The sequence below is a fragment of the Hyla sarda genome, chromosome 3, assembly GCF_029499605.1.
Source record: "Hyla sarda isolate aHylSar1 chromosome 3, aHylSar1.hap1, whole genome shotgun sequence".
In the NCBI taxonomy this organism is placed as follows: domain Eukaryota; kingdom Metazoa; phylum Chordata; class Amphibia; order Anura; family Hylidae; genus Hyla; species Hyla sarda.
This window is the reverse complement of record NC_079191.1, coordinates 318,200,192-318,218,803: the sequence shown is the minus strand read 5'-3', so window position 1 is coordinate 318,218,803 and position 18,612 is coordinate 318,200,192. Positions and strand designations below refer to the sequence as shown.

Here is an 18,612-nt window from a genome sequence, read left to right as displayed (position 1 = left end):
CCAAGGGAGTAAATCCGGATGCGACTTGAGAAGCAGTACATGGTAAGTAACCCGTAGCAACCGAAGCCACACTACCCGAAGGATCAGTATTAGCTATAGCCGGAAACACATTAACAGAAGGAGGAACAGTCACAGATGACTGACTATTTGAAATCGGATTTAAATGAAAAATTCCTGGCGAATAAGTGATTGCATATCCCCAGAAATACACTGTTTCTCCTCTTGTACCACTTTAGAAATACAGAACTTGCAAAGTTGTTTTTTATATGCCTCAGGTAATTTTGATGAACACATTACACATTTCCGAACTTTTGTTTTAGACTTTTGAGAAGGTTCCTTATCTCCCTTAAGAAACAAAGAGGAGTAAAACTTATGCTGGAAAATACTTACAGTAGCTGGAGAAACAATCTGCTCCATAGGATCCACCTTGGAGGAAGCCTGTGAGTCCATGGTAAGCAACAGCACAATCATAACAAAGAAACACGCTGAAATCCCTACCTTTATACATCAGGATTTCAAATTATGGTGCTCTCTAACGTCACGTCCACCCTGACGGCACCTCCGCAAATGCTGCCAGCTTCCCCCGGACCACAGACGGAGCTGAACCAGCCAAAGGAACATCCGGCCAGAGGAAAGCAGACACCAGGAGCTGCAAGAAAACTGCAGCCCCCGAAAGTCCAGCTGCAGACAGCCTCATGGAGCTCCACAACACCGGGAGGTACAAGTAGCCCGCACAAGCACAGGGAACCAAGGCGGTGGAATACATTTAGCGTATCCGAGTGTGGGGAAATATAGCTCCACCTGAGCGCAGGCAGAGAAATCCCATTTCTCCATGACCAGGGGTTAAATGGGTTAGGGAGCCCCATGGAGACTGCAACCCACCCCAGGGAAAAAATTTAAAATACATTAAAATATATTAAAAATATCCAGAGTCCATTCAGAACAGAACCTGGACCTCTGACCTGGACCTAATAGCAACAGGAAAAACACTAAGAAGGTGTGGGAAAGGAGGGGCTTTTAACCTCTCTGTTCCTGCTCATATTAGGTCCAAGGGGACTCTCTCTCTCTAGTGGCTGTTATGGTGGATGATGAATAAAATATTGATTTATTTAGCCTCTGTATAATGCTGTTCTTTGATTGTATAAGAAAGAGCAATGTGGGGGGGGGCTCACCGCAATATAATATATAGATGTGGGTGCAACTCATAATCTATAGATGTGAGTGCAATACATCATACTACCAAAAAACAGCTGCCACTGGAAACAAGATGCACTCCACTAGATTTACAACAATATCTTTATTGGTACAAAACAGCAGATCAAGTTAACAGAAATATTAAAACCATTTAAAAGGCTCCTAAAGACCCACAACACAGCCTCAGAGCAGGGCCATGACCCCCTGCTCCGGGTAAATGACCCCGTCCTACTGAAGATGTAATATTAATAAATGGTGTTGGCTCAATGTGGCTACAAAAGACAAAATAAGGGTACAGTAAACACCACAATAATGTAACATGAAGAATAATTCTATCTAGGATGCAATGATAGCCTATAATACTGCCCTATTGCCAGTATACAATACCACATGTAAAATGTACTCCACACGGGCCTGCGACACAGATGCTGTGACAGAGGACGGGGTCACTAAACCCCACGCGTTCCGTCGCAAAGCGACTTCCTCAGGGGTGTTGTAGTCACTGTGTGTAGAACCTACTTACATACTAATGCGGGTGGATGAAAATTAATGAGATACCTGGCAGGTGCGCTCCATGTGTTCAAGCTTGGCGTAGAGGTGGGGAGCTCCGTGCCGCAGCACAACTCCCACTTCCTGTGTAACCTCTCAATCCGCCTGTGTAGTTCTGGGAGCCGGACGCCTAATCACATGACGCGCCTCTTACAACGCGCGCCACGTGACCCGTCTGCGCCAGGAAACCTAGTTCCCATTATGTGGTGCGCATGCGCTCTCCCCGTCACCACTGGGTGACAGGACGTCATATCATATAGACTGCATCCGTAATGCGGATGAATGTGGGAGCGCATGCACATCTTATCTGCGGTAACCCCTGGCAACCAGCATTAAAGCACCAAAATAGTGAAGAAAAAAGTGTGTATTACAAGAAGTGCTACCACCAACTACTAGTGTCAAAGTAGATATTGCTATATGTGACTCCTAAAGGTTAAATTGAATCCCAAACACCATGATATTTAATACTCAATATACTGTAAATTATTCTGTCATTTTTGGATTAGTAAATGAATTATAATACCTGTTTTGTATTTTTTAAATATTTGATTTTTGTTAGATATTTTTAGTTTTATTTATATTTATTTCTTATACTTTATTGTTTAATTTTTACTTTTTTTTGTTTTTTGTTTTTTTAAATAAATTCATTTATTTGTTTATTTTAAATTTTTTTATTTTTTTTAATTTTTTTTATTTTTACATGACACCGGTGTTTCTGTATGGTAATATTTACTGTTAATTATTAATTATTGTGATTTAAATTATTAATATTATTATTAACAAAGTGGATTGGTTACAATCTTGATTTAACTTAATGTGCAGATAACACCCTGTGACCTAATAAGCTATAAATAATTCAAGTGAAAGACCAAATAAAATCAAAGATGGTGACATTGGTGCCAGGCTGGCCCCCGCAGATAGATAAATAATAAAGGCGCAAATCCCAAAGCGCATCTGCCCTGCATCCACCGCATCCTCCTCAAAAAACTTGACCACATCAATATGCATCATATAATAAATCCTTTATGTATATCATCATATATAAAGTTATACCCAAAATAGGTAATAACAATAACACACTAGTGAATATGTAGGCATACCGCTAAGACCAGTCCATAGTGCTAGGATATATAAACCACGTCTGTTCACTTTTCTATATATCTCTAGTTTGCATGAGCCCATGCATTTCAAAGTCCCTTTAGAGCCACATATGGATAATATTTTTTGTTGTTTTTTTTGGAAAATAAATGATAAACAGTGGCATACAAACGAGTTCCATGAAGTGGTGGCTCCATTCTCATTCATGATAGCGTGGATAGTAATGTATTTCCTGAACACTATGTAATAAATAAGGCCCAGAGTCCACCATTTCTTCCATGCATCCCCCAAGAAAAGTTGGCCAAAATAATTGATCCAATGATTTCTCTAAGGCTGGACAGCAAATTTGATCAAAGCATATATTATTCATCTGAAATAGTAGATGTTTTCTCTTTCTTCTCCAGACATCTGAGTTGGACATTTCCTTACAGCCATCTACCATCATTCACCACCCTGTAATGTTGGATATCAGTGATAAGGTCCCCACGTTGTATTCCATACTTCCATATTTTCTCCATGATCTCCAATAGAAATGCAGTCCCTATAACACAAAATATAATAAGGGAACATTCTGCTCTTTACCTTTTGTGCAGCTGAACATCTCTGGTCCACCTTCACAGCTATAAAAATCAAAGATTCCAACCTGAAAAAAGGCGCCAACATATAGCTCACTCACCAAGGAATTCAGTGAACAGCAGATCCTCATTTAATCCTGTTGGCGAGACTGTGTCCAACTCCAAAATCCATTTAGATTCGGCTTGTAGTTACCTATTTGTAACCGGGCCTCCCCGGATGTCATTGGTAATTCTTTGTAGATTCATTTCTACATACAATAACCAGTGGGGTGATATCCCAAAATCTTAGAACAGAACTGGGCCATCCTCTTGTCCGATGCACGGATACGACAAGCAATATCGGAGAAACCAGCTATAGTATCGCGCCGTGCACCCAATCTGAGGGACATGCTAACTAGAAGCCACTTTCAGCGACCCAGAAAGTGTACAGGTACAGGAGCAGAATATAGTGGCTCCTACCCCTGTGGAGGATGTACGATATGTCAATTTATGATTCCCACAAAGGTATTTGTTAATCCCAGGAATGGGAAGGAGTACAAGCTAAGGACCTACATTAATTGCAAGACTACACATGTCATTTATGGAATTACGTGCCCATGTGGGAAGATTTATGTTGGGCAGACCGGACAGCAATTAAGAAAAAGGATTCAAAAACCTCTGTCCACAATAGCACTGGCACGGAGGGATAGAGAACTTAATAAAAACTTAACCCCAGTGGCAAGACATTTTTTGGAGCTTCATAATAGGAGAAATGGTGGAGTTCAGGTGTTTGGATTACAAAGAATTACCAATGACATCTGGGGAGGCCCGGTTACAAATAGGTTACTACAAGCCGAATCTAAATGGATTTTCCAGTTGGACACAGTCTCAACAACAGGATTAAATGAGGATCTGCTGTTCACCGGATTCCTTGGTGAGTGAGCTATATGTTGGCGCCTTTTTTCAGGTTGGAATCTTTGATTTTTATAGCTGTGGAGGTGGACCAGAGATGTTCAGCTGCACAAAAGGTAAAGAGCAGAATGTTCCCTTATTATATTTTGTGTTATAGGGACTGCATTTCTATTGGAGATCGTGGAGAAAATATGGAAGACAACGTGGGAACCTTATCACTGATATCCAACATTATGTTATATGGCTGTAAGGAAATGTCCAACTCAGATGTCTGGAGAAAAAAGAGGAAACATCTACTATTTCAGATGAATAATATATGCTTTGATCGAATTTGCTGTCCAGCCTTGGAGAAATCATTGGATCAAATATTTTGGCCAACTTTTCTTGGGAGATGCATGGAAGAAATGGTGGACTCTGGGCCTTATTTATTACATAGTGTTCAGGAAATACATTACTATCCACGCAATCATGAATGAGAATGGAGCCACCACTTCATGGAACTCGTTTGTATGCCACTGTTTATCATTTATTTTCCAAAAAAAACAGCAAAAAATATTATCCATATGTGGACTCTGGCTCTAAAGGGGCTTTGAAATGCATGGGCTCATGCAAACTAGAGATATATAGAAAAGTGAACAGACGTGGTTTATATATCCTAGCACTATGGACTGGTCTTAGCGGTATGCCTACATATTCACTAGTGTGTTATTGTTATTACCTATTTTGGGTATAACTTTATATATGATGATATACATAAAGGATTTATTATATGATGCATATTGATGTGGTCAAGTTTTTTGAGGAGGATGCGGTGGATGCAGGGCAGATGCGCTTTGGGATTTGCGCCTTTATTATTTATCTATCTGATGGGGCCAGCCTGGCACCAATGTCACCATCTTTGATTTTATTTGGTCTTTCACTTGAATTATTTATAGCTTATTAGGTCACAGGGTGTTATCTGCACATTAAGTTAAATCAAGATTGTAACCAATCCACTTTGTTAATAATAATATTAATAATTTAAATCACAATAATTAATAATTAACAGTAAATATTACCGTACAGAAACACCGGTGTCATGTAAAAATTTAAAAATAAAAAATAAAAAAAAATAAAAATAAACAAATAAATGCATTTATTTAAAAAAAAAAGCAAACATTAAACAATAAAGTATAAGAAATAAATATAAATAAAAATAAAAATATCTAACAAAAATCAAATATTTAAAAAATACAAAACAGGTATTATAATTCATTTACTAATCCAAAAATGACAGGATAATTTACAGTATATTGAGCATTAAATATCATGGTGTTTGGGATTCAATTTAACCTTTAGGAGTCACATATAGCAATATCTACTTTGACACTAGTAGTTGGTGGTAGCACTTCTTGTAATACACACTTTTTTCTTCACTATTTTGGTGCTTTAACGCTGGTTGCCAGGGGTTACCGCAGATAAGATGCGCATGCGCTCCCACGTTCATCCGCATTACGGATGCAATCTATATGATATGATGTCCTGTCACCCGGTGGTGGCAGGGAGAGCGCATGCGCACCACATAATGGGAACTAGGTTTCCTGGCGCCGACGGGTCACGTGGCGCGCGTTGTAATAGGCTCGTCACGTGACCTAGGTCATGTGATTAGGCGTCCGGCTCCCGGAACTACACGGGCAGATAGAGAAGTTACACAGGAAGTGGGAGTTGTGCTGCGGCACGGAGCTCCCCACCTCTACGCCAAGCCTGAACACATGGAGCGCACCTGCCAGGTATCTCATTAATTTTCATCCACCCGCATTAGTATATAAGTAGGTTCTACACACAGTGACTACAACACCCCTGAGGAAGTCGCTTTGCGACGGAACGCGTGGGGTTTAGTGACCCCGTCCTCTGTCACAGCATCTGTGTCGCAGGCCCATGTGGAGTACATGTTACGTGTGGTACTGTATACTGGCAATAGGGCAGTATTATAGGCTATCATTGCATCCTAGATAGAATTATTCTTCATGTTACATTATTGTGGTGTTTACTGTGCCCTTATTTTGTCTTTTGTAGCCACATTGAGCTGACACCATTTATTAATATTACATCTTCAGTAGGACGGGGTCATTTACCCGGAGCAGGGGGTCATGGCCCTGCTCTGAGGCTGTGTTGTGGCTCTTTAGGAGCCTTTTAAATGGTTTTAATATTTCTGTTAACTTGATCTACTGTTTTGTACCAATAAAGATATTGTTGTAAATCTAGTGGAGTGCATCTTGTTTCCAGTGGCAGCTGTTTTTTTGGTAGTTCTTTGACTGTATACTTAATTTATTGCCTTCTCTAATAGTTCATGTAGCAATAAAATAAAATCGTCTGCCAATCCTCTGAGGAGCCAAATTCATAAAGCTGGTCCATTACATTTGTAAAACCTCTGCAGATGCGCCTGGTTCTTTTACTTACACCATTTCTTATAGAGCATTAATTATTTTTAAAATAGCCTAAATTAAACCAGCTATAGATCAATCACTGTCAACACATACTGCTCACAGTCTCACAGAAAGGTTGGGACATTCATTCATATTTATATTCATATAATCCATACACAAAAACTGACACATTATAGATTGTAATTAATATTGATAATGGGCAATGCACAAAACACAGCAGCCCTCATGTACTAATGTGTTCCTAAATGGTTTGGTTTGGGTTGTGTGCCAAGAATTTTATTACAAGACAAAGAGGCTCCTATTATGCCATTCTTTCTTTACTAGCTCAAATAGCAGCAAACAAACAGTTAAAGTAAGAACAGAAAAAACTTTAAGATAGTAACAGGTGTGCTATCAGGTAATGAGTCCACCAATCAGCACGCAGGACAGGTGACATAAGGCACAGGTAACTAAGACACTCCCTCTTTCTTTGCTGCTCTGCTCAAAGATAAGTTCTCCATATTGTCAAGTTATCTGGCAAGCGTAAGAAGAAGCACCATTGTAAAACCGATCCTCCTCCACCTAAGGTAGTGGCTATATACCCAGAGGATCAGGCACATTCATCTCATGCGCCTTCTAAAGGCAGCGGATCTAAAGGTGAACATTTTAAGCACCACATACCCTCGGCCCGTGAGGAGTTTATTACTAAGCGGGTTAATAGAGCCTCTAGGCTCAAGCCAGATTCATATAACACCTCTTCCAGCCAAGAATCCTCTGCTGAGGAATGCGTGTTAGTATCCACCTCTGATTCAGAGTATGAGGATTTATCTGATCAACATGACACACCTCACATGGATACTGAAAAATCAGGTTCAGAGGTACTGGACAGTAAAGGGTTACCATTTTTTGACCCCGATAACATTAAACATCCCCTCTCTGGGGAATGGGAACCCCAATCCCACGTATCTGAATATCTGTGTGCCTGGCTTAGGAAGCCTCTGGACAAGTCAGCCCGGAATAAAATGAAAGCTGAATGTCCCAGGCCCACTCTGCCTAATAAATTTGCCCAAACGCCTGAGTTAGACCCGATTATTGCTAAATATCTTCAAAAATCGAGCAGCAATCCTAAAAAGGGGATAGACCGATCATTTAAATTCTGTCAAGATAAGTTTCTTGATCTATTAGGGCCTCTAACTAAAATAGTTGACCTATCTGAAAGCTGCTGCTTCTGGCCAACCCATTGATGTTGAAACAATGAGAGGGTTGGCCCCGTAGAGCAGTCTGCATGTTCGGTAATGTGAACGCAGCTTTTTGTAGTGAGAGATGTAGGGCTATCCTTCTCAAGCTGGATCCCCAGCTAATGCATCTGGCCAATACAGAATCAGAGTCCCCTTCAGACGGTCTCCTTTTTGGTGACTCGTTCATTAAGGAAATTTCTAAGTTCGTAGGGTTGTGCTCGTCGCTGGATAAAGCTCAGACCTCCTTTAAAAAAGTATTTCAAAGGAAGGTTTTTGGACAGGCCGGGAAAGGAAGGGGCGGCTTCCCCGGCCGTCAAAATCAAGAGAGACAACCTTACAAAGGCCCCTCCAACCCCGAGAGAACCTACCAGGGATGTACTCCATACCAGCCTTCCCCCTTCTTCCCGTCAAGAGGTAGACCATGGAGAGCGAGAGGTCATCGAGGTTATCCCAGATTGCAAGCTTCTACAGGTAAGTGCACTCAATCCTGTTTCTTCCCAAATTCCATTAGGGGGCAGACTGATGTATTTTTCCCATGCATGGCAAGCAATAACATCAGAAGCTTGGATTCTGAACACCATAACAGGTTACCAGATAGAGTTCTGGTAAGTTCCAGTTCAGACTCATCTTCCCCATCCCATAGTCTTCTCTCAAGAGGACTACAATCTGGTACATGAAGAGGTAAGAGAATTGTATTTAAAAGGGGCTATCTGTCCAATCCCTTTCCAGTCTCAGGGTTTTCTCAGCAACCTCTTTTTGGTAAAAAAGAAGGACGGCTCTCACAGGCCAGTAATAAATCTGAGAGACCTGAATCATTTTGTAAAGTATCAGCACTTCAAGATGGAGGGTATCCATCTCTTAAGAGATCTGCTAGTCGTAAACGATTGGATGGTCAAGATAGATCTAAAAGATGCCTACTTGACAGTCCCGATCCCTCCTCAGCACCAACCCTATCTTCAGTTTCTTTGGGAGGGCCAAAAATGGCAGTTTCAAAGTCTCCCCTTCGGTCTATCAGCTGCCCCTTGGTGCTTTACAAAGCTATTAAAGCAAGGGGTAGCATCCTTAAGGAGCAGAGGCGTTAGTCTGATAATCTATCTGGACGACATCCTCATTATGGCTCGGTCCCTTCCTCTAATCAACCTTCACTCTCAGTGGACCTTGTCACTCCTGACCAAGTTGGGATTTCTAATCAATATGAAGAAATCTGTTCTAACCCCTACGAAGGAGATAGAGTTCTTGGGCTTTACGATAGACACTCATTCCACCCTCTTAAGCCTTCCCTGCAAGAAACTACCGACAATCCGGAAAGAGATTAGTTCCATCTTAAACAAGGACTTAATATCTCTGAGAAGCATAGCCCGGGTAGTGGGTATCCTTTCAGCTTCAATTCAAGCTATCTTTCCTGCCCCACTTCCTTACAGAGCCCTGCAACGTCTCAAGGCTTAACACCTGAGAGAGGGCTTGTCCTACTCGGACGAGATAGCATTGAATGCAGAAACCATAGAGGAGCTCTTATGGTGGCTACATCATATACAGGAATGGAACGGGAAAGCCATTTTCAATTCCATTCCAAACATCATCTTCGAGTCAGACGCCAGTCGGTTAGGCTGGGGTGCCCGTTGCGGTCATTCCTCTACGGGAGGCAAATGGTCAGAAGAGAAATCTTCTCTGCACATCAATTGTCTGGAGCTTCTTGCCGGCTTCTTTGCCCTCAAAAGTTTCGCCAGAGACAGGACTCATTGTTGCATCTTGTTAAAGATGGACAACATTTCGGCGGTCCAGTACATAAATCGCCTCGGAGGCACAAAATTGAAGCCTCTGGCAGACATCGCCAAAGAACTTTGGCAATTTTGTCTCGACAGAAACATCGTCCTGCAAGCGGAGTACCTTCCGGGACTTTCCAATATGGTAGCGGACTGGAACTCTCGCTATCTGGTAGACAACACAACTCACTGTGGGGACCATTTTCCATAGATCTTTTCGCCTCTCGTTTGAATCATCAAACCCATCAATTCTTCAACTGGCGACCCGATTCCGAGGCTCTGGGAGTGGACGCCTTCCACCAACCCTGGCCTCCTTCGACTCTTTACGCTTTCCCTCCTTTTTCTCTCATCCCGAGAGTTCTCCTTCAAACCCTAACACAGTAGGAAACCTTGGCCATTATAACACCACAGTGGCCAACCCAATCGTGGTTTCCCTAGATCTTGGGAATGGCGATAGATGTCCCTCGCATCCTCCCTCAATTCAAAGAAGTTCTCCGGGATCTGTCAGGGGACCTTCATCCTCTGATAACTTCGGAGCTTCCTCATCTTGTTGTATGGTTAATCTCCGGTCGACAAAATTTGATTCAGAACTTTCACAGGCATCTAGAGACATCTTGTCCGAGGCCTGGGCTCCAGGCACCAGATCGGCTTATAGATCAGCCTGGAGACTATGGCTTCATTGGTGCATGCAACGGGATTTGGATCCCCTACATGCGTCTATTGCCAACATCTTAAATTTTCTTTCCTTTTCCTTTGAATCCGGAAAAGCTTATCGTACTATCAACGTCTATCACTCTCACATATCTTTCTTCCACCCTCCTGTGAATTCTATCCCGGTTGGTCAAAATCCGTTGGTTTGCAAGCTTATGAAAGGTATCAGGTTCAAAAGACCTCCCCGTCCCAGATTTCAATCTACCTGGGATGTCTCTTTGATATTTAATCTTTTCAAATCTTGGGAAGATAATGACCCTCTTCCTCTTAGACTATTCTTTTAAACTCACTGTTCTCCTCTGCCTTATCTCAATCAAAAGAATTTCCGACGTTAGAGCACTGGATATTTCCAACAGAACTTTCTCCCCTCAAGGCGTTCATTTCACCATCTCCAGATGCACTAAGACTAATCTCCAGACGGTCTTCTATCCAATTTTTACCCATCAGGAGAAATTGTGTGTAGTTCGGTGCCTTAAAGTTTATGAGTCAAAAACTTTCTCTATCAGACATGTAAACTTGCCTCAATTGCTTATCTCATACTGTAGACCTTTTCTTCCAGTTTCTTCTTCCACCCTTGCTAGGTGGGTCAAAAATACTATGAAGTTAGCTGGCATTGATACCTCTCAATTTTCCGCCCACTCCACCAGAGGTGCCATGTCCACTAAAGTTTTCCAAGCTGGAGGCTCCTTATCGGATATTCTTAAGACGGCCGATTGGTCTACAGAATCCACCTTCAAAACCTACTTCCATCCAGAGTCTCATGTATCTGCTAGAGTTGTTTAATTATTGTTGTATTTCTTATATATGTATTATCAGCTTCAAACTGGCATAATAGGAGCCTCTTCGTCTTGTAATAAAATGTGAGATTTTCCTAGTTTCTATGAAGGAAAATATGGATTTTATTAAAGACAAGAGGCGAGTATTATCCCACCCATCATAACCCGCCCTATCAATATGTTATGTTTTTCTCTCCCTACAGCCTCGTAATCCCGTCTTCATCAACGGTGGACTTGACCTTCGGTGGGATGTTTACCTTTCCTGTTTATGTTTCAAGATGATTCTCTGTGCTCCTGTTGAGGTCCTGCAAGCTTTCTTCTCTCCGTGATCTTCTGTTGCAGTTATCTTATTTGTGGTTTTATCTTCAAGCAACTTCACACCAAAGAAAGAGGGAGTGTCTTAGTTACCTGGGCCTTACATCACCTGTCCTGCATGCTGATTGGTGGACTCATTACCTGATAGCACACCTGTTACTATCTGAAAGTTTTTTCTGTTCTTACTTTAACTGTTTGTTTGCTGCTATTTGAGCTAGTAAAGAAAGAATGGCATAATACTCGCCTCTTGTCTTTAATAAAATCCATATTTTCCTTCATAGAAACTAGGAAAATCTCAAATTATTGTGCAAGATGTCTGCGCCAGAATTTGCACCTAAAAAAGCACAACTTGACTTCTAACACCACAAACTCAGGAAATCCCCAAAAATGGGCGTGGCTACAAGAAAGGGGCATGGCCACAAGAAATCTCCAAATCACAAGAAATCTCCAAATCACAATCTATTTACTAGAGAATAACCTAGAGGGTGGTAAGAAAACAAGCATTTATGTGGATAAACTTATTTAAATTGGTCTTGTATTTTTAATGGAATAATGAACGCAAAACAAATATGAAATTATGTTATTTTCTAATTGAATATATTTTTATTTTTTTATGTAAAAATAATCTCTGCCCTCATGATGATTATTATTCTCATTAAAAAAATTGTTCTTATAATTTTTTTGTACAGGTTTCAAAGTGGAATTCTAAATTAGCATTGTGTTACACAGTTTTGTTTTTTTTTTCAAAATAATAAATATTTCGGAGACCTAATGGACGTGGAAAAAAAAATACTCTGATGATGTAATTGGTGCCAACATTTTTTCATTGTTTTACAAGTTCTGATGAAAAATTATTTAGTAACTGTTTATGTCATAATGTCCCAGTTCTTCACATTGACAAGTGACAGGAAATGTGCTTGGTCGGTTTTGCACTATGCACCAAAAAACCTGTGTGCCAGGAACATACACATTTGTGCCAAAATAATAAATACCAACAGCTATAACAGACCATTATTAGTATATCACCTAGAGCTTAAGTAAAAATATTCATTTTTCTAGGATATATTCATACATAAAATATTTTCTGCAGAGATTTCAGACTATTCCATACAGCTGTTCAGGGAAATTTTTGTATAAGCTGCAGATACAACCCCATTTCATGTATGGTATGGACTTTTTAGTAGCTAAACCATCTGTTATAAATCTGTGAGCTTTTAAAGAATCCAGATATTTTATACCTGCTTAAAATGAATGGTGATCACCATGTGGGAGCGACTGCTGCTCGAATTCATGCTTGTTGAGGCGGTTGTTCTTGTTTTTTTACCTTGTTCCATCAGCTTTTCAATTTGTGCATAGCTTTCACAGGGCACACGTTTCAGGCCATCAACATAAAATCCTTGATGCTGGTCTTCCCGCACCTTCAGACCCCCAGACTTCTTGGTTTTAGATAGCAAATCTGTCACCTGAATAAACACAATTACGGCTTATGAACTTTTTTCATAGCACAACTTTTCAGCATCAATTTGATAGTATTCTTTATATAGGTTCCCCAATAGGTTAAATATATATATATATATATATATATATATATATATATATATATATATATATTGGTGTTTATATCCTTAATCCTTTTTAAACAATCCACAATTCCACTGCCCCACTGTGTTGAGTTTACAACAATTACATGACATCAGGAAGGATAAATAGAGGTGCTGCTGCTTTTATTCTATACACAGTGTTCACTAACTGATGATTACTGTAATCAAGTGCTTCTCCATGGTCAGCAGCAATGTCTGAAAGATGGGCACGCAACATTTAGTTGCATGATTCCTAGTGCAACTAGCTAAAAGTGTACCTGTCATGATGAGTCGCAGCAGGATATATTTAAACGTCCCGGGACTTACGGCATTCTGACTCCTGATCGCGTTAGTCTTGGGGGAAGTTTTGGGCTACAAGGTTGTTCGAGATGTTTAAAGGAAAACTGTCAACTGATCACCCACACTAAATCCACTGCTCATGGTTATAGTGTGGGTGGCCAGGAGTGCAAAGAGGTGTCACTTACCAAATTCCATCCAGTGGCTACCACCAACCTGTGATATTGCCCATGAAAGTCCAGTTCTCAATTCGGTGACCTGCACAAAGGAGGCGGGGCCCCGATGGCTGTCCGCCCCCTGCTTCTTTCTGCCTCCTGAAACAATCTGACTCTATTAGTATATTTAAATTCTGCACTGTGCTCTGAGGCAGGAGCGCAAGCACAGTTAGTTTACAGACAGTCCTAGTGATGTGAGAGCTCTTACGTCCAGAGCGCTCTGCTACTGAGCCAGACTGCATTTGCTCCGGCCTCAGAGCATAGCGGAGAATTTAAATATACTAATAGAGGCAGATTGTTTTAGGAGACAGAAAGAAGCAGGAGGCGGACAGCCACCGGGGTCCCGCCTCCTGCGCGCAAGTAACCGAATTGAGAAAGGGACTTTTGTCGGGCAATATCACAGGAGCCACTGGATGGAATTTGGTAAGTGACACCCCTTTGCACTCCTGGTCACCCACACTATAACCCTGCGTATTGTGTTAAATGTGGGTGATCAGGGTGAAAGCTTTTCTTTACACATATCCTGCCGCAGCTCATCGTGATAGTGCCCATTTTACTCTGTGCTATATACAAAGGATAGCGGATAAGCTTTAGATCACAGGGGTCTGACCGTCGGGATCCTTCACTGTCTCCTGCATGCCACCCCGGCTGTCCCCGGGAAGGAGGTGTGTGGACCCCCGCACGAAGATGCGGCTGAAACGCCTCCCTCCATGTATCTCTATGGGAGAGCTGGAGATACAGCGTTTGGGTATCTCCTATACAGATACATGGAGGGGGCGTGTTGGCCACTGCTTCATGTGGGGGTCGACAGGCTCCCTTCCTGGAGACTGCTGTGGTGCTGTGCAGGAGATTGTGGGGGGGGGGGATGCGGGTGGTGTTTAGCTGTCGGACTCCCCCATGATCGAAAATGTATCCCCTATCGTTTGGCTAGATAAAAGTATTGCTGCATTGGAGAGCTCCTTTTACCTCTCTGTTAAGTGAAAAATCACAGAGCCTAAAAAGAACGGGGTGAACGGGGTTAATCCATACCCACTTTTCAGCATGAAAATACAGTGAAATGGCAGGGAAAAACTTTCATACTGCCTTAAAAAATAAGTATTATCTTAATATACTTAATAAAAAAATTTTTGCTAAAGATGTGAAAAACTGGCCCTGGTCGTCTAGTCTGATAAGACCTAACAGCAACAAATATAGTCAGATTTACTGATAGGGGGATTGGTGTTATCCCCCTGCTCTGCTCACACCTTACCATGTGAGAAGGAGACAGGGGGCAGACATCTGTTCCATTTACAGAAGAGGACAGCGATTCCCAGGCACAATGACCACCAATACTGACCTAAATCAATTCATTGTTATATGTACACTTGTGGTGTCTCAGCACCAAAGGCTTTTCTGTGGTTTCAGGCTTCCTCGGGCGGACCTGCGGCACAAGTGTTGGGCTCCCCTAAAGGACTGGTTATCCCTATTATTATGTTCAAGCACTTTATCAGAGGTTTAAGATATTTTTGTTATGTTATACAGTATTATAGTAACATTTTAAGAAGTTTTAAAAATAAAAAAAGAAAGCATACTCACCTACCCTGGTCCTCGTCACGGCTGATGAGGATGATGCAATGCAGAAAATATTTGTTCACTCAATCACTGGGCATAGAGGTGATCCTGTCTTGACAGCCATTGATTGGCTGAGTGGGAAGTTCCTTTGGGGTTGATGCGTCCCAGGGAACAGTTGAATGATGGGGATCAGAAAGGCAACTGCAGGAAATGGGGCAGGAGAGTATGCCTTCTATTTTCTTTTTTTTTATAACCTTATATTTTTGGAGCCATCATTTTTTGTGTGTAAACATAGCCATTCAGGTATTCTATATGTGACGGAAACACCTTTTACTTAACCATGACACTTCAAATCCCTTGGTTGGACCATGTTGGCATGTTTAATGTCTGTCTATCTTGTATTCATTTAACTATAAAGTGTGATCCCACAACATTTATCAAATGTGCAAGGTTAGGTTCTAACTATTACAGCATAAAAACAGCAGTGTTTCTTAAGAGACACTGGACCATGGTGACATAGATAAAATAATAGTTACCTGTTCATTATAAATTTCCAGCATACTGAATGTTACCTGCAAAACCAAGGATCATATGGTCATACTTATAGGGCAACATTAAGTTAAGTTAGTCCACAAAATGCAATTCTTAGCTATGGTCCTACATAGTGATCTGTATAATATTGACACATACATTACAATAGAAAACAATCTACAAAACACTCTGTATCCACATTATATATATATTTATATATATATATATATATATATATATATATATATATATATATATAGAAAGTTCATAAAAAGCAGCACATCCAGAATAGTGGAATGGGTGCAAGCCTGTTGAACCTCGGTGCTCCGGTTCTTACTAAATATGCAATGGATAAAGGCAGCACACCACAATGATATAATCCAAAAACTGTGAATTTATTCCATGATGTAAAAAACAACGTTTCGGCGATCTCTCACCGCCATTTTCAAGTGCATACAAGTGATTCAGAGGGGTTTAAATACACATTTCCCCAATTAATGACATCATCACACATTAGCATAATCAGTGACATCACAATCAAAAACAAAATATAAACAAAGTATAAAAACCGTGATATACAGTCATATATAGTATAGTAGCTATACATAGTATTCCTAGTGCTCTAAACATGCATTTGGCACGTTATTATATGTGTCGATCTACCAACACACTTCTATGGATCGACATAAAAAAGTGTAGCATAAGTGTCAACAGTGACAGTGTACAGGTGTATAAGGTTAAAAACATTAATTGTCATGGTGCCAACCACGCCACTGACCTCGTGTGTGCCGCCATTGTCCGCAACCTCGGAGCCCCAGCTAACATTGCCGGATGTAGACTTCCGGGTAAGGAGAATATTAACCAATAACAGTGTGGCGTCATGGTTGCTAGGCTCCAACAGGAGGAGTCTAGCTAAAGTGTATCATAGTATAGAGCCAATCAATGGCACTCTATTGCGCATGTACGTTAGTTATTTAACCCCTTAACGACGCAGGACGTATATTTACGTCCTGCGCCGGCTCCCGCGATATGAAGCGGGATCGCGCCGCGATCCCGCATCATATCGCGTCGGTCCCGGCGCTAATCAACGGCCGGGACCCGCGGCTAATACCACACATCGCCGATCGCGGCGATGTGCGGTATTAACCCTTTAGAAGCGGCGGTCAAAGCTGACCGGCGCTTCTAAAGTGAAAGTGAAAGTGACCCGGCTGCTCAGTCGGGCTGTTCGGGACCGCCGCGGTGAAATCGCGGCGTCCCGAACAGCTGATCGGACACCGGGAGGGCTCTTACCTGCCTCCCCGGTGTCCGATCGACGAATGACTGCTCCGTGCCTGAGATCCAGGCAGGAGCAGTCAAGTGCCGATAATGCTGATCACAGGCGTGTTAATGCACGCCAGTGATCAGCATTAGAGATCAGTGTGTGCAGTGTTATAGGTCCCTATGGGACCTATAACACTGCAAAAAAAATGTAAAAAAAAGTGTTAATAAAGGTCATTTAACCCCTTCCCTAATAAAAGTTTGAATCACCCCCCTTTTCCCATAAAAAAAATAAAACAGTGTAAAAAAAATAAAAAATAAACATATGTGGTATCGCCGCGTGCGTAAATGTCCGAACTATAAAAATATATAATTAATTAAGCCGTACGGTCAATGGCGTACGCGCAAAAAAATTCCAAAGTCCAAAAAAGCGTATTTTGGTCACTTTTTATATCATTAAAAAATGAATAAAAAGTGATCAAAAAGTCCGATCAAAACAAAAATCATACCGATAAAAACTTCAGATCACGGCGCAAAAAATGAGTCCACATACCACCCCATACATGGAAAAATAAAAAAGTTATAGGGGTCAGAAGATGACATTTTTAAACGTATAAATTTTCCTGCATGTAGTTATGATTTTTTCCAGAAGTGCGACAAAATCAAACCTATATAAGTAGGGTATCATTTTAACCGTATGGACCTACAGAATAATGATAAGGTGTAATTTTTACCGAAATATGCACTGCGTAGAAACGAAAGCCCCCAAAAGTTACAAAATGGCGTTTTTTTTTCGATTTTGTCGCACAATGATTTTTTTTTCCGTTTCGCCGTGCATTTTTGGGTAAAATGACTAATGTCACTGCAAAGTAGAATTGGCGACGCAAAAAATAAGCCATAATATGGATTTTTAGGTGGAAAATTGAAAGGGTTATGATTTTTAAAAGGTAAGGAGGAAAAAACGAAAGTGCAAAAACGGAAAAACCCTGAGTCCTTAAGGGGTTAAAGCTGCGGGCGCCATTTTGGAAAAGGTAAATATACAAGTGCCGATACTGGCAAACTAATATATGGCCGGTTCAATTGTTCTAACTTATAAAGTGAACATAGGAACACTAGGTGACTCCCAGTAAACCCCTACATACATACAATTATCACTTGCAATAGTACAGTCACGGGGCCGGAACACAGCAGTCTCCCCATTAATTTGTGTACCTGGCTGTGTATCAAAGGATACAATTAAGTACCCCCTGTACCACAATACTCCTGATCCACTGGGAGTGAATCCCTCCCCCTATGGTCCATAGAGTCTCTTACCAGGACACTATTGTTATATGGGAGACAGTGTCCCCAGGCTCCCTATCATCCACATGCCACTCATTGGGGTATCTGTAGAGTTATGTAAGGGAGTACCTCTAATGTAAATGATGTTAGAATGAGGATAGGATTTTTATGAATTTTTATGAAACCATGGCACCACACTATACTGACATAAACATCTCCAATCAAAAAAAGAATAAACAATTGTATACTACAGGAAAAAGGATTATTTATAAAAATACACATATATAGAAAACTGCGGACCCAGGCGCAATATTTGGCTATTCAGTGATCTTGTGGCACCATGACAAAAATCTTGAAAATCTAAAAAAAGAGGAAAAAAAGAATT

At 41.1% G+C, this 18,612-nt stretch overlaps 1 protein-coding gene across 1 annotated transcript in view; it reads right to left on the bottom strand.

Annotated features, from left to right (window-relative positions):
* The window catches only part of LOC130362524 (kinesin-like protein KIF28), a 157,841-nt gene that overhangs the window by 116,694 nt on the left and 22,535 nt on the right, over nucleotides 1-18,612 (bottom strand). The window contains exons 5-6 of the mRNA XM_056567162.1: nucleotides 15,695-15,746; nucleotides 12,754-12,978 (exon numbers count right to left, since the gene is read on the bottom strand). Of these exons, the coding sequence (XP_056423137.1) occupies nucleotides 12,754-12,978; nucleotides 15,695-15,746 (277 nt within the window). The remainder of the gene's footprint in view (nucleotides 1-12,753; nucleotides 12,979-15,694; nucleotides 15,747-18,612) is intronic.